Source organism: Protomyctophum bolini (genome assembly GCF_963924005.1).
Source record: "Protomyctophum bolini genome assembly, chromosome: 11".
In the NCBI taxonomy this organism is placed as follows: domain Eukaryota; kingdom Metazoa; phylum Chordata; class Actinopteri; order Myctophiformes; family Myctophidae; genus Protomyctophum; species Protomyctophum bolini.
In genome coordinates, this window is record NC_137872.1 from 27,199,908 (window position 1) to 27,217,833 (window position 17,926).

The 17,926-nt window shown below is 40.7% G+C and overlaps 1 protein-coding gene across 2 annotated transcripts in view; it reads left to right on the plus strand.

Annotated features, from left to right (window-relative positions):
* Positions 1 to 817, plus strand: part of LOC308324207 (MAGUK p55 subfamily member 2-like) — a gene marked incomplete at both ends in the record, with an annotated part of 9,537 nt that extends 8,720 nt beyond the window's left edge. For both annotated transcript variants that reach the window (XM_080776192.1, XM_080776193.1), the window contains one exon: positions 641 to 817. In XM_080776192.1, the coding sequence (XP_080632318.1) occupies positions 641 to 817 (177 nt within the window). The remainder of the gene's footprint in view (positions 1 to 640) is intronic.
* Between the last annotated feature and the right edge of the window lie 17,109 nt (positions 818 to 17,926).

Sequence of the window (17,926 nt, forward strand, 5' to 3'; positions counted from 1 at the left end):
CTCGTTCGCAGTGCATCCATTTCCAATAATGCCTGCCTGAATGTGTGAATCACTTACCTTGTGCTTGCTGCTCGTTCCAAGGGAGTGAGAAGCAGCACTGCTCTGCAGCCTCTGCTGATTACATTTATATGACCTAGATACTGGCAAGATAATTAGTTATTTGGCAACAACGCAACATCTGTGTGAAATACCAATAGTATATTATTTATAAAAGGCTTTCATATAGCCTACTCTAAGGCTACATTCCGGGGTGTTAATTTCAATTAGTTATACTTGCAAATTGAAGGCCAAAATAAACATGAATTAATTAATTAATGTTCGCACAGGGCCTCACATTTTTCCCAGACGCCTCTGCCTCAGAGATAATAATTATAACTGAGGGGTGATTTCACCCAACACCACGTTTAAAGTCAGTTTGGTTGCAGTGTCCAGGCTGTTCCACTGGGTGGCACTAATATACAGTATGTGTATGTGTTTATTTAAACTCTCATACCACACAAGCAATATCAAAGTGACTCAAATTTCAGTTCCCTTTTTAGTTCCCTGCGGTTCAAAACATAGTCAGACATGAAACCTTAAGGTTGTCTCTCAATGTCTTTAGCATTTTCCCTCCCTCTTCCTCCATGGTCATCATGGTCAGGATGAAGAGCTGCAGAGAACGTGCAACGAGAGCCTGCGCATCCAGGCCGCCTACGGACACTACTTTGACCTCACCATCGTCAACGACAACCTGGACGAAACCTTCCGCACCATCAAGGCCGCCCTGGAGACGGTCTCCAAGAACCCCCAGTGGGTACCAGTCACCTGGGTGTTCTAGATTAGATAAGGGGGGGGGGGGGTCCTCTGAGATCATCTCTTAGTGTGATAGGGACTTTATTCATTTTTTAATTTTAACATTAACTACTTCAACCCTCGCATCCCTATTCTGGGTGGAACATTTGCAGAAAATAGCAGATCTGCAAGCTCAGAGATACTTTGGTGTACAGGGAAAAAGAGCTGACCAAGTACCGAGCCAATAAATGTCAAGTTTACAAAGTATTGAGGGTTTAAGTCGTTAAATGTCTGGAAATACACATTTGACATGAATCCAATATGTAGTGGAGGACCCCCTGCTTCATCTCTTTCTCAGATAAGGCGTCCTTGGCCTGAGAAACGTTGAAGACCCCGGTTCTAGAGCAATGCTTCTCAAACGTATTTCAAGTGTACAAACAAACCTGTGAGGGTCCATTCGATTCCTTTTGTATATGTTGAGTTAAAGACCTGTAATGGTCAATTTGGAAACCCCTCGAGGAAGGGCCCTGGACCCCACTTTGAGAATCATTGTTCAAGAGGGGAGACGAGAGGAGACAGTCTGTGTGCTGAATGTCTGTGTTTACTAGCTCATACTTGTTGGTCGTTGAGCCGCATCCTGTGTGTGTGTGTGTGTGTGTGTGTGTGTGTGTGTGTGTGTGTGTGTGTGTGTGTGTGTGTGTGTGTGTGACACACACACACACACACACACACACACACACACACACACACACACACACAGAAGTGAAACTGGCTGCCCACAGCAGACACAGGAAGCTACGATAGATTGTTTACTTGTGAAACCTGAAGTAGAGGATGGAGGCTGTTCCACACAACAATGGTTCTCACACTTATGTCAGTGCCAAGTCAGTATCAATCATTATTAATACGTTCAGTGAATTTGTAGTACTGGAAGATAATATTTTAATTAAATATAAATCACACTTGTGTGAACTGAGGGGCGCCTCACTCATTTAAACAGTATGCTATTGTGTAAAACAAAACCAGTCACAAGATGTATATTTATATTGGCCACATGACGGCCACATGACGTCTCATGTCGCCTAAACAAACATTAAAAGTCCATAGACTTGGCTGCCATATGATGTCATTTAAAAGCCATGCATTGGGGGTCAGCGTTGGGGGGCCGCAGTGCGCAGCCCCCAAACACTGAGCGATCTACCCTTTGCTCGAGCGAGGGAACCGCGATACAGAAAGACAACGGGCGCGAGCCTACATTGATGTGAGCAGCATGTGCTCTCACAATTTGAGAAAAAGGTTAGTTCTCTCTCTCTCTCGCTGCGCTGTGTTGCACTGCCCTCGACAGAACCCAAAGTGGATGTAAACTGCGCAAGCTTTTAGCTTTTTGATCACACACACACACACACACGCACAGAAAATAATTCGTCCCTGTGTGTGTGTGCGTGTGTGTGTGTTGGGAGAGACGACGAGAGAGATTGATAAAGAGCGGGGGAGACGCGCTGTGCGCTCTGATCGAGACGGTTCTTTTTTAAATTAATTTGAAACAAATGGTCCGAATGTTCACTCGAAAATTTCTGCCGAAGTTCGAGTCCTAAAATAAGGGCTAGGGTACAGCCTTAGTGTGTGTGTGTGTGTGTGTGTGTGTGTGTGTGTGTGTGTGTGTGTGTGTGCGCGCGTTCGCATGTGTGTGTGTGTGTGTGTGTGTGTGTGTGTGTGCATGCGTGCATGAGGATCTCGTAATGAAAGAACATGTACAGCTATAAAGTATCAGTGCCATATTGATCATCAGCAGATCAGCATCATTGTTTACAAGCCATTAGTGAGCATCAATATCAGTCCCTTTAGACTCATGACAGTGTTTACACGCACACGCCAACACACATGCATAATACAAACAGTTAGTCATGCTACAAATGGATGTGTGGTTCAGGTTACCTTTTTTTCTTCTTTTTTTTTTCCAAGAAATTGTATTTTACTACTACATTCTATTTTGTGAAGACGGTTCATTCCATTTGAGATACCGACATCTTTAAGCTCTGGTTTTCTTTTGTATTCTGTGAAAACCTCTTTGTCATATTATACAGTATGTATTAACTAGGTAACCGGGAGACGTTTGTAGATAGCATAGAGATACTTATGGATCTGATAGTAATATGTTAGATATGAGATGCTTCGCATTTTATTTACGCATATTTAATGATGTCCTGCAATTATAACACGTAACTTTGTCAGTGTTGCCAAATGCAGAAAGGTCTTTTGAACATTTTAAATATATAGAACTGTAAGTAAAACAGATCATTTTAATGGCAGCTACAAAATAGATCTGCATCTTTTTTCTTTTTATCTTGCATTCAAACATTTGTGGCATTTCAGATGAACTTTTGGACTTTTTATAAAATCACATTTTTAATCAATGGTGAGACAATGTGTGTTACAAACAACATGCATAATATTGTTCGGCAGCTATATTTACCGTAGATCTGTGTGGTTTAGGGAGGTCTGTAACAAGCATTAGTGTATCTTATCATCACTGCCGGGTGGAAACCTTGTATGTCCAAAATGGTTACTTTTCAGGAAATGGGAAAAATAACCTATAGTTCCAGTGGATCCCATTTAGTAAGCTCTTGTTAATATTTTATTAGTTCAATATTTATAAAACTCACACATACAGACGCCCTTAATTTAACCACTTTCACTTTTGCTTATATATATTTTTCAAACACAGCAATTGCATGACGGAAGTAATTAAAACAAAGAAGGAGATACAAGGTTTCTGTCCAACAGCAACGTTGGTGGGGAAGGAGTGAGGACATTCCAAAAACCACAGTATCATGTATTCTGTGAAAGTCCATACTTGCAATAAAATCATTTATTTGCTGGACAAAATATTTACCTTGCCAGAACGTATAGCCTACAAGAGCCAATGACTATTTTCAGGGAGAGCCAGGCCGTTTACAAATTAACCATTTACAGTTTTTTTCCCCCTGCTGCATTTCGTATTTTAAATTTACCGGTATTTGTTTGTTTGTATTGCATGTGCTCTGCTCATGTGCAGGGGTTCTTCAGAACACTGCCAATATCCTGTTTGAATGAATGCTGTCCAAAGTGATTTGATGCTGAAGCCGTCATCCATAGAATAGAATCAGTAGCATTCAAAAAGGCAGGCTCAGTTCATAGAATTCAGCAAGGTTAAGTACTGTATGTGTATCAAAAAAGAAGAAATACAAAAGAAAAACTACACACAAACTTGTGCCAAATGATTTGTTGTGAAATTTGTGAAATGTTTTTGATATCCTTGCAACAATCTCTGCGTGACTTACATTTTACAGAAGACATATCTCAAAAGGACTATAAATCAAAAGGAGTCATTTAACAAATTAATCAGACACAATGAAATTCTACATTGTCCAAATTTTCAAAGTCTACGTGAGAAAATAAATAAATAACATCTACAAGCTCACTGCGAGTTTGTAGCCATTTCAATATTCATAGTACAATTAAGTAGTTAAGATGTGCCCTTGATCAAAACTTATCATCCCCCTCGCACAGACACACACACACACACACATAAAACAAAAAACATCGCATGGATGCACCTGGGACCTCAGTGATGTCCTCAGGCGACCCAGCCGGGGTGATCAAGTCCCGACTTACGTCCCAGTAGCTACCCTCAATCAGTCCCATTAGGGAAAAACCAGGGTCACACAATCCATTGGAACTACTCCAGAACTACTCTGCCAGGGCTGGAAGGTACGCTTCTGGCGTATGGAAGGACTAGGCTCTGTGGGTTGACTCCTGTCCAGGCACACACACACACACACACACACACAATTTTCCTCCCGAATCAGTTCTCACTGCTTGGATATGAAACTAAAAGTGAACTGACTCCAGCCTGTTAAATATTGTAGGGACAATAGATTGTAGAATCAAACACTGGCAATACTTCTGCCTGTGAGGTACATTCATTGAACTGAATAAATGATTGATTTACAAAATACTTGTGATTGCGTGTCTTTGTGTAGTAGGACATCAGAATCAATCTTTATTACAAGTAAGGTGGGTGAAAAACTTGGTTGTGCAGGCTCATCATTGCAGTGAAAGATAGAGAAAAGAGAGGAGCATAAAGTGAATTGGAGGCAGGAGTGTGGCGGCAGTGTCGCCCCATACATATTGCAATGTTAACATCATGTTCTTCCTATAGTGATGAACATGCCACTCATTTTAAATGTGTTCACTGTCCAATGATTGATATTCTATATTCTATTTAGTATTTAATCATCTTCTTGTTTTTTGACACCTGTCAAGCCAGTTCTCAAATGATGAGGTGGACTGGAAGTGTTGTCCACAACCATTCTACTTGTATAGCAGGGCTATATTATCAAATGACTACACAACCCTCACAAATAGGAGCGAGGGATCCTACTAACCACCACATTAACCATATACTCTATGTAACAAACGTAACGCCCAAGTCCCTATACTTGGGTGATACTGGACTGGTTGTCAGACATGTGCTCCAGAAACTGATATACAAACGTTCACTGAGTTTATATTAGATGATATTTATTCTGCTCAAAGTCCTATACTCTTGCATACAAATAAACATAGATAAATTGTCGACGCACACAGGATACAGGTCATCAGAACACACTCTAAAAACTGTTTGCCTCTGCTACTGGCAACACCTGCGCCTCATTAGGGACGGGATTAAATACCCTCTCTGTAACCATGGCAACCTGAACATGATTGACAAATGACAATGACAACTTAAACAATATGGTGGCTCAAATGGCTCTTACACTGTATATGCTGGACAATGTAACTAAACAAGATAAGGTTCCCCAATTTGGTACAGGTTCAGAATGAACAGAACTAGAGGCTGATGTAACAAAATTGTCAAGTTTATTCAACATGTAGATAAACATATATTCAAGATAAAATACAGAAGGGAAGAGGGTTTGTTATTATAGCTGAGCCCGGCAGGTGATATACAGTATGGTGTTTTGAAACATGCCCATTTTTCTAGGTATAGACTGCTGCTGTTTGTTTGCTGAAAATAAACAAGTTCATAAGAAACTACTCAACACCCATATTTTACCAAATACTTTCTCACATGTGAACGGAAGGACGAATCACACATACAATGGTAAACTGTGTCTAAAAGTTTAATTCAGCCATCTCTGCAATGCAAAACCTTTTTCCTTTTTACCTTCAAAATCGCAAAACAACGAAATGCATAACACAGTTTTATTGACAACAAATTACTGGCCAGTGACCAAGACTTTAAAATTATGTCTAATCACCATTCTAATTCTAATTCTGAGGACCCCCTTGAAAATGATTTGCTGCAACTCAATGGATTTATCCTCTAGTGAAATTTCAAAAATAAAAATAATGGTCCTGATTACTGAGGCAGTCTTGCTGCATCATTTATTTGGAGTGCTGCTTTTGATTTAAGGACCTGATTACTTGTTTGTTTGCTTGTTATGTTTTAAGGAATGTAGGCTATATATAATAGTAGTACTAGTTCCCATATAGAGCACCAAAGTCTGACGTCATATCGGTAGAGGGCTCAGATCTGTGGGTTCATGTACTTTTTATTTGCATTGTAATCCCCATAGGGGGAGAACTGGAAAAAAATGGATATGGAACTCCCTCCCCCCTGATATAAGAAACATGGACTCAATCACCTCATTTCAAACCCACCTCAAAACCCACCTGTTTAGGCAGGCATATGATTGATCTGTGTTTTCTGCTGCAAGCTATACCACAAACACTCAGAAGATAACCACTGTCCGGACAGAGGTTATCTTCTGAGTAGAAGTTCTAGTTTGACTCAGGCCAGGTGTGACTGCTTAAATCAGTCACCCTCCCTCTCACACATGGGTTGTGAGTACTGCACTTGTAGATTGGCTATTTTCACTATTCTTCAAAATCGCCATCCTCCTCCACCCCAACCTTCTCTAGGAATCCAGGGGGGGCAGTGACGGAGCAGAGACGACCAACCGCTCATTCCGAGTATAGAGCAAAGATGACCGTCAGCTCCAGAGACTACGCCCCCACCCTGAGTCTCGCCCTACCTTGGGTTCCTCACTCCACTCCGCATTCATCTCATTCCGTTTCAATAAACTGTTAATCTTGAGCGAAGGTGTGGTCTCCATGAAATTCTCCATAGAGAAATTACCTCCGTGAACCAGGGGAATCGAGGGGGGACGAGCGAGTGACGTCAGGACTTCGGCGCTCTATTGTTCTCACATGGGAGGCCTGACTACCAATGTAGCAGTTTACTAAGGGTAGGGTCCAGCTTACGAACCATGCCAATCATTACTGAACTGGACTCATCGCCCTTTGCCCGCACAATGTCGATAACTTTCCGTGCTTTTCCTGCCCTGCCATTGACCTCTGCGACAGCCTCCATTTCTTCATCAAGGATAAACTTCTGAACGTGAAGCTTGTCCACTAGAGAATTCAGGAACGGCTCAGAGACTCTTTTAACGAACTCATCCCTCACAGAAGTCAACTTCTCCTCTGCTCCGTCCACATCCACATCCTGGGAGTTTTGAGGAGTTGCAGCAGCACCTTTAAAACAAGATGGAGGATTATTATTTTTTTACAACAACATCATACTGTACTTACTGTATGCCTCATATTATATTGCATATAATAGGGGTGCATATCTTGCAAATGCCATGCATCCTTATACTTCCTTCTAAATCAATGATAGTCAGGGGATATTTATAAAATCTGGGAATAATTTCTTACCAAGAATTGTCTTCACCAATGTGTTTGTAATGGTGTCTACTAACACATTGGTGTATCCTACACAACATTTTATTATGCTTTAAGTAGCATGTGACGTGTCAAACTAGGGGGTTTTCATCATTTTTAATCCATTCCAAGCATTAGTTTTGCACAAAAAACACTCCTTGAGCACTAATAAGTACAATCTATGTGCTCAATTGAGCATGCATAAAGTGAGTGGCAAGGTGAGTTTAACGTCGTATAACGTCATTTCATGCAATCAGATAGGACTTTTCTGTTTGGATGTATGGCTGTCAAAGCCAGAAAGTAGTTTTAGGCCATGCACTCAGTAGGCGTTCCTGCATGACTTCCGGGTATGATGATGATACGCGCATATGTGGGTATTAGTGTTGAAATCGCAATAGATATGAAATAAAAAATACACTTGAAAGATTGAAACATGCTATAAGCATATGACTAAGCAAATGTTTGCTTAGTCTTAGTTATCTAATTATTTTGTTTCTTCTTAGTGACTAACTTTGGATTCTGACCCCACAGCTGAGGGGAATTACATGACATGACATGATAAAACTCTATTATTTAATTTCATTACCGTTGTATCCTGAACCTGACCCTGGGATTTTCTTGATTAGATCATATCTTTTGATCTTCTCCAGAATCCTTCTGGTGACCTCCAGAATGTGATCATCATATGTTCCCACCATTGCATCTACTGTTTTCATCCTGTCTGCATCGTCCAGAATGTATTTTTTAACGCTGCCCTCGATGTGCAGTTGCCATTGGAATTTCCCAAATTCGGAATTATCCAAATCCTCAAAAATATCCAATAGACAATTTCTGTGGCCTGCCATTATTGGTTAAAGGGACACTTCACCCTTTTTGCAAAAAAATATATGTTAATGACGTTTAGAAGCTTTAGAACACTTTCCTGGGGGTCTTTATGTGTGTAATATGTGGTTTTAGATATTTTAGATTGTAGCAGTGAGCCTGTTGTCTCTGATGTTATGGACACTGGGCTCACTTCCTCCCTGGACTACATGTTGTCTCAGTAAGACAGCTCTCCCCCCTATCCACAAGGAGGAGCAGTGCACCAAAGAATTATGGGAATTGTTGTCCAGGAAGGTAGTGAGACCAGTGTCCATGACATCAGAGACAACAGGCTCACTGCTACAATCGAAAATATCTAAAACCACATATTACACACATAAATACCCCCAGGGAAGTGATCTAAAGCTTCTAAACGTCATTAACATATATTTTTTTGCAAAAAGGGTGAAGTGTCCCTTTAAGCTGTTGGAGTAAAGATTCAGGATCTGAAAAGAAGTCAGAAGAAAATGTTAGATTAAATTCCTCAGACCATTTTTATTTTAGGCCTTATAATATTTGAATAACCACTTGAACCGTATAGGGAGGGGGGGGGTGGTCTTGTGAGCTTGTAGATCTGCTATAAGTGCTATTTTGAGTGGAGAGGTTTGGTGTAGAGGGGGAAAGAACACACAGAGCCTTGGGTCAAGTTTACAAGGGTTCAAGTGGTTAAATGTCTAAATGCATGTGAATCAGACATAGGACAAACAAAAAACATTCATTTACACAACACTGATGATACTGCTGTTGAATATGTATGTCTAGCTATACAAAATCTATGAAAAGGTGGACGGGTGGGAAATTTGGTATATATAGTCTTTTTTATTGGCCTAAAATATTGTCTATATACATACATTCATGAATCCACTTGCCCGGCTGTCGGTATTGAGCAATTTATTTTATAGGGGTTTCTTGAGACTCTCACAAGAAACCAGACTCAGGTGTGGTCCAATCTCACTGACGATCCAACTCCACCCTGCCACTCAGCCCTATAGCAGTGGCCATGTTAGGCAGGGTAAGGCAGGGTAAGAGAGGGTCGTCACACCATAACATCCAGTATAAGGCCAAATTAATTAAGCATTAGTTTTGCACAAAAAAACACTGTGCTTGGAACTAATGCTTGGAATGGATTCAGAATCATGAAACCCCCCTAGTTTGACATGTCACATGCTACCTAGAGCATATGGAAAGTGACATTTTTGCCTAGGATGTTAATGGGAGGGACAAAGAAACCACTATAAAATATTGCTCAATACTGTAGACAGCAGGTCAGCAAGTAGATTCATGAATGTATGTATATAGACAATATTTTAGGCCAATAAAAAAAGACTATACCAAATGTTCCACTTTAAACAAAAGAAGCCTGCAGTCGGCTGCCAGACTAACACAACCCTATACAATACAATACAATGCAGTGGGGGTCTCTCAGCTATAAAGGGCCTTGGCCTGACATTTTTTAACGGTCACCCCATTAGAATTTACCTTTGTTTTTTAATGTACACATGTGCAAATAAACTAAACTAAACTAAACTCTCTCTCACACACACACACACACACACACACACACACACACACACACACACACACACACACACACACACACACACACACACACACACACACACACACACACACACACACACACACACGTTAAAGTGGTTCAATTTATTTTTATGCTATATTAACACATTTTGCTGAGGACCCCTTGCCTGGAACCTTATAGAAGGTCCCCGGACCCCACTTGAGAAATGTGAAATGTACCCATTCTGCAAACTATTCATAAATACTTAAATCAATCAAGAACCACTAATGCTGCTATAGGGCCAGGGTGTAGGGAGGAGTTTAGCTCAGAACAGGTTATCCATCATTTCTGGCGTTATTGGAGGCTTTCTGGCATCCTTCACTTTGAATTGCTGATGGTTGGGTGGGGGAAAGTAACTAGTCCAGCTGGTTTGTTTTTTTAAGTGACAGACAGACTGACAGGAGGAGCGAGTTATGATAACAGAGAGCTACGATCAACCTTAACGTACCCTAAGGCTTGCCAACTATTTTATTATTGTAGTTTGTAGCGAGTTGTGTGTGTTGTTGTTGTTGTATAGCCTATACCATAAATGGCTTTTAATATATAGGCTGCCCCCCACCCACACACCCACACACACACACACACACACACACACACAGTAGGGGCACAACAGCGCCCCTACTCCTACTGGTACTAATAGGCATACTGGTGCTCATTAACGTCACATAGGTGAACAACACATAGGTGAACAACACATAGGTGAACACAGACGTTGCTGTTCCTTGGAGTGGTTGCACCATGTTTTTAGACCCACTGACTTAAACGGTCTCTCACTATCAGGCCTATATATGAAGAAGAAGAAGAAATGCGTTCTGGTAAATCAAGTTTACCAAGGGTAACTGGACTAAGCATCAGATACTTGTTTACAGCCAGGCCCACATGGAGCATTTCATGGTAGAGGTTCAATGCCTTGTCCAAGGGCACTTCAACGGTGGTAATTTTAACGTGTCGGAACGCTGATTCGAACTGGCGACCTTCCGGTATATACTTCATATGGTGTGCCAAGACAAGTGCTTTCACTTTCACAGAAAAGAATGATCTCATCATACGCATAGTAGGCCCTATACAAGGCATCATTATTAATAAATAACGCAATTGGGGCAAATCGTGGATAGTTAAGCATGAATGCAGATATTTACACTTCCGCCCTCTGAATTTTAAACCTAGACTGTGCCATTCTGAAAATGTGCATAATGGCCTGTAGACTGAGAAGGAATTATAAAATAGGCCTACATTAATATATTAGGCCTATTGGCTTCCATTACCATTAGGCGTATTTCCATTTTCCAACCAACACAAAAGTAGCCAAATGAAATGACACTTTATTATACGCCCTTGCAGGCCCCCATATACGGATGACGGAGGTTTTCATAATATTAGACTATATCTTTTGGGAATTTATATAATAAAACAAAACATTTCAAATAAGTTCAGAACAAAAACGGATTGAACGGTTTGCCAAAGTTAGAACAAGATACATAATGCGTCATGCATTCTGCAAAATATAATTGTCCTCTTACCTTTAGCAAGAGTTCTCATCTGGAGCATGCCTTCCTTTCAGATGGTAAATACTATCAGAGCTGGTTTCTACTCCAGATAGAGAGGGGGGGGGGGGGGGGTGAGGGGTATCAGTGGTTCTCAACCTGTGGGTCCAGTCCGACATGATTGGTGATAGTGTACGTTTTCTCATGCCAATAATGCCCATTGAATTGAATGAGTGTGTGTGTGTGTGTGTGTGTGTGTGTGTGTGTGTGTGTGTGTGTGTGTGTGTGTGTGTGTGTGTGTGTGTGTGTGTGTGTGTGTGTGTGTGTGGGGGGGGGGGGTCCAGACCAAAACACAGCAATATAGGTGTCCCCATGTTCTCCATTTCCCCCACCCCTCCCACATACAGTATAAAATGCAGCTATAGCTAATTGTCTTAATTCTAATAAAGGACTTTTAGTAGCTCCAAACTTTATTTAATGATTTCACGAATCGCCTGTTAATAATGTCCTGGTACTCACACATACACTCATTACACTGCTTATCACCCTCAAGTTGGGTTTCTCAACAGGCCTGAAAATGAAGGCCCATGCAGGCTGGGCTTGAGTTGTATATGACAGTGTAACTTGTTAAAGGCCATGCATGCTGTTACGCATGCAGTCTGAGTTCACAATGCAAGTCCTTGAAACAAACCCGTTTTAAGGCCAAACCGCGCCAATGATTCGCCGTGCGTGCAACTCCTTGCAACATGGAACTATACTTGCAACCATGTCCCCAACAGCAGTTGCATTGTCCCCCCCTCCCCCCGCATGTGCCTGCCTGACAGCGTGTCACAGGATCGAGTACTGATCCCGATGACCTTTGCTGCCCCCCCCCCCCCCATCTCTCTCCCCGTTACCTGTCAAATGTCAATCTACCGTGGCAAAAAAAAAAAGTTCAGACTATTGCATTGGTGCAGTTTGGGCTTAAGAGACCATTGCAGACTAAACGCAACGCAAGTAGAAGTTGCAAGGTGTTGCAAAGAGCTACAGTTGCAATAAGGAGTTGCATTTCAAATCATTGGTGTGGACTTGCCTTTAGGTTCAAAATGTGTGTGTGTGTGTGTGTGTGTGTGTGTGTGTGTGTGTGTGTGTGTGTGTGTGTGTGACAGACTAAGATATATGTAATGAGCTATAAAACCATTCTAAAAAGGCTAGCCTGCGCCCTGTGGCGCACTACTCCTCCCACAGTTTTTGCCACACACACTCGAGCCATATGTCAAATTTTGTGATCCGTTGTATAGTTTAATTGATATTAATTAATTAGTTCTCCATAGACTTATAATAAGTAGGAATTCGAAGACTAAATGTAAGTATTTTTTTCCATTGGAGACCGTAAGCGCCACAAGACTTGGGACGTTCATAATAATTATGAAAATTAATTCAGTCGGCCTCATGGTGGCGCTATAACACTCCATTTTACGTTTTTCCCTATAACTCTTGAACGGTAAGTCGTAAAATCACATTGTCTTTTTCCATGGATTCCTTGGGTCATGATGCATTTCCACATATAGGCCAAAAATTTGAATTTTCTCCAAAACACACTTTTGGCTCCTCCTCCTACAGATTTTGTCCAAATCTCACAAAATTCGGCACACAGGATCTCCGGACCTATCCGATTAAAACACCAACTGCAGAATTTTGGTAGTGCGTATCCTTCGGCCGTAATCGTCGTCCGAAGATAGTAGGAGGGGCCTATTTTACAAAAAAATCACGAACGGAATGTCCGATCCATTCCAAATTTGAATCGCATGTTGCGGGTGGTTCAATCAAAGTTCCAAAATAAATTCAATTTTCATCCATAGGGGGCGCCGCAAATGCGAGAAATGTAACCGCTTGTCGCAAAAACATGATTTTTGGGAGATAAATCTCCTCCGAAGTAGTTATGCATGATCACAGGGGTGACGTGACATTGTAATTGCCTGGCAAAATTAGTGGGAGGGGCCTATTGACTGCGACAACCACACTTTGCATTTCTTAAAAATTGCAACCTTTCTACTAGTTTATATTCATATTTGAATAGAAAAGAGAGGTCGCACACAATGCATCGCGACCCATCTTGAGCTTGTAGATCAGCTATTTTCAAATGGTCGAAATGTATATAGGGTTGAAGTGGTTACAGTAATGTATGTTTTTCGAATCAAAATGTAAATCTCCAAAGTAACTAGTAACTAAAGTTTTCAAATAATTGTAGTGGAGTAAAAGTACAAATGTTGGCTCTGAGATGTAGTGGAGTAGATGTAAATGTATTAGAAATTGGAATACAGTCAAGTAAAGTACAAATACCTCAAAATTGTACTTAAGTACAGTATTTGAGTAAATAGTACTTAGTTACTTTCCACCACTGGGTTAACGGCAGGAGGATGAGTTAACAAAACGTCAACAAAGAGAGAAGTATATGACCAAGCTGCCCATCTGATGACAAAAAAGATTACAAAAGAAAGGAGAGAGAAGTATGACTAAGACACAGAAGTGGTCAATGTTATCCGTTGTCTAGATCATATCACACAGCAGGGCTGCAGGGCTGAATCATTCAGGCCGCGGTATAGTCAAGTCATACACCCAGCCAGGCCACCCTATCCCTATATCCACACACGTGTATGTTTGGATTACAACAGAGCCATAGAGTATAGACAGAGTTGCGACATTGAGGGGGCAGAAAACAGCCCGGTCACGTGGTTATGTACTCACACGAGCCCTATCTATTATTACATAGGAGAAGTGGTACCCAAAAGCAGAAGAAAAACCCAAAGCCACAACAGCTACATCGCTATTGCAACACCCACAACACCATCTTACACACTACACCCACTCACACGGCAGTGACGTCACACACACATCTACAAGCTCATAACGAGGCACCGAGTGCCACGCTACGAGCTTGTAGGTCTGCTATTTTTGAAAAATCGTAAAAATGTGGTGCAAATCTTTGAATATATATATTCTGTCAGAGCGATCGTTTTTAACTCAATCTTTGCTTCATGGGGGGGTCCCTGGAACAACATATTTTCAGATGGGGTCGGCGGCCAATTACATATTTTTGGGGTCCTTGACATGAAAAACTTTAAGAATGACTGACATAGAAACATAGACTTTTCAGAAAACTGACATTTGCAGAAATGTCTTCAGGTCTAAATGTGACCGGACCGCATCTCCATAATATGATCTTCTACTGCACCACGGATATGTCAACATGAAGTCGAAATGAGTCATAGTTCTCTCTTTTTGTCATGAGTTTCCTCCTTTAAGTGAAAGAAAAGTAGTGTCAAAATATCTTTTGTATATTCGGTTTCAAAACAGGCCATATGCAGGTACACTATAGTGCTGGGGCCCTTTACCGTTTGTCACAAAAACATGATTTTTGGGAGATAAATCTCCTCCGAAGTAGTTATGCATGATCACAGGGGTGACGTGACATTGTAATTGGCTGGCAATATTAGTGGGAGGGGCCTATGTAAGCGACTGTGGCAACCACACTTTGCAATTTTGAAAAATTGCGACCTTTCTAGTTGTTGTTGTTGTTGTACTATTGTTGTACTATTCTATGTCTGCCTAAAAGTAGAGTTAAAGATTTAGCTGGGGACCTGGAGTCTGTTAAATCTTTCACAGACTTACAGCGCCACCAACAGGTGGATTTTTGAAAATGACTGAAATCATGAAGGCAGCTTGCAATTTGTGGAATCTTTCACAGACTTTCATACTAGGCTGAGGAATATATCCCACCCTTTTCACATTGGCCAGTTAAAGCGCCACCAACAGGTGGATTTTTGAAAATGACTCAAATCATTTCCATTACCTTTTTGCTGGACCCATATGGGACACTATTTTTTTGCTGCTAGTATTGAAGTAGCATATATTTTTGTTCAACTTTTTTTCTTCTAGTAGCCTATTGAAGAAGCGTTGTATATATATTTTTGTTCAACTATTTTTTAAAGTGGCATCTGTATATATTAACTTGACCATTATTTCACTCAAATAAATGGTTACATTCCTACAGTTGATATGTTGTTGTTGTTCTTGTTGTTCTTGTTGTAGTAACGACCAGTGGCGGAAACTCCGTGGGTTCAGAGGCGCGATTGAACCCCCTGGCATTTTGGCAAAGGCGCGACTGAACCCACTGCATTTTGGCAAAATATATCTATATGCACTGCAGTAAATTATGCACCCACTGACTGTCCACTGAAATGTCCCCTCCCCAGTGGTCATGTTGTCATACACGTAGTCACAAGTGACATACCTTTACGAGGGGTTACAAGATAGGTGTTGGGCCGCCGCGCATGCCGCATTCAAATGCTAATAAGGTGGCTTTTGTTCGAAAAAACAAAACTCGTTTCTTTTCCACCGCTGGGGGGGGGGGGGGGTGCTTGAACCCCCTGCCGTTATAAGAACTTTCCGCCTCTGGTAACGACCCAGCATACTCAAACAAAAGAGGCTGATGACCCCCCTTGGGCCCCGATCAACTCTCACTATAACTGGACACTTACCTCTTCCCGTTGGCAATAAAGGGTCGAGCCGTCTCGCCCCTTTGCACTGGACCAGGGCTACCCAGAACCATGCATTTATTTTGTAGTTAATAACTACAAAATAAATAATAAATAATAATAATAATAATAACAATAACAATAATAATAGCTTCATGCAAAGCATCCCAGAGTTTTTGCATCGATGCCTCGGATTAGATTATTTACAGAAATAGGCTACAATAAGCGTATACAGGGTAAACAATGGTTTTGATTAACACCTATAGCCTAAAATAAAATGTATAGCCTAAAGGTGGAAAGTCATATTGGTCATATGATCACTTAAACGTAACGTAATATCAAAAACCAACAGCCATTAAGTCATCAATAATGTTTATAGGGCTATAGCCAGAACACGCGTGAATTCTAAGTAGTTTAGAGACGGTTGGAACTTAATTGGCACGGAGACATCGTTGGGCGGTCGAAACGAATGGTGTCGGTATAGCCTACTTGGAATTCACTAAAACATGTTCTATAAACATCATTGATGAATTAATGGCTTTTTAAAATGTATATATTATGATTAAGTTTCAGTGTAGAAAAGTGTCTCTTACCATGCGAATATATCAGTCCATTGTGTTGGATCATGTCCATGCGGCAGTCAAGGAAAACCTTCCAATCTGCCTCTAGCTTGTTTCATTTTTTAAAGTAGCGTTCCTTGTCGAGTGGCAACAAGGATCTGTGCCTGAGATCTGGCAAGCCATGACGCCTAATTTTAAATTAGTAGTATTTATTTGAAAGCATCTGTTTGAAAACCCAACACTCCACTGTTTATTCCGGTTGGGAGAACTCTGAACTTTCCCCCGGCTCCACCCCACAGCTATATTGACGCCCCTGTTGACAAAAGTTGGTGTCGGTGTATTAGGCCTATATTGTTTTCACATACAAATACCTGATTTACATTGTGAGCTTGTAGATTGTCTATTTGAACTATTCAAAAATCCTTTTCAAAATATAAAAAAATCTACATTTTAAAAGGAAAGAAAGGGCAAAAAAGGACCCATAGGCCAGTGGTTCTCAAAGTGGGGTCTGGGGACCCCCAAGGATCCTTGAGGGGGTTCCAGCGTTCTACAACACGAATATGCATGTGGGGCTCTCTCTGGCATTTTCATATATGTGGGTCCGTGCATGGGACAAAAATAAATATCAATTTAGGGATCCTTGAGATGAAGAGGTTTGAGAACCACTGCTAAATTGAAAACACCCTCTTATGGATCAGGCCATGCATGCGTTGATTAACAACTTAATGGGATGCTTCTTCACATTAATATACCATTGTTGTTTGACATGTTATTTCTTGCTATACTAATGTTTGTGTATATCTATTTCCCTGTAGCCTATACTATTGCTTTTAATATGACTTTAGTATTATTAGTATAGGCTAGTATATATTTCTTTGTCTATTCCAGCCTTTCATAAAGTATATTTTTGCTATTCCATTTTCAAATTTCTATATATTACTAATAATAATGTCCTGATTGAGGTTATTTGAGCAGTTGAGACGAAGAACCATCTGAAGTCCACTCCATACTAATTATCCATAATGTCTTCTTGGACCAACCTCAGGACTGATTCATATTTTATACATGAAAATTCATGTTGTGATTTATTTTTGGTGTTCATTTTAACATTTGAAGCCTATAGGTCTACATGAGGATTGACTGTTAATATAGTATAGGCCTACTACTCAATGGTGATATACTGTATATTGGAGTGTAGATGTTCAGTTTCTCTAATTTACACTTTACTCTTTAGTATTTACCACATGTATGACTATAATATCTGATGTTGTATTCAGTCACCTTCATGTTTTATTATTTCTGAAGAGACCTGTCAAGCCAGTTCTCCAATGAGGTGGCCCTCATTCTCATACAAAACATAATATAGCAAGCAAACAAACAAACCAA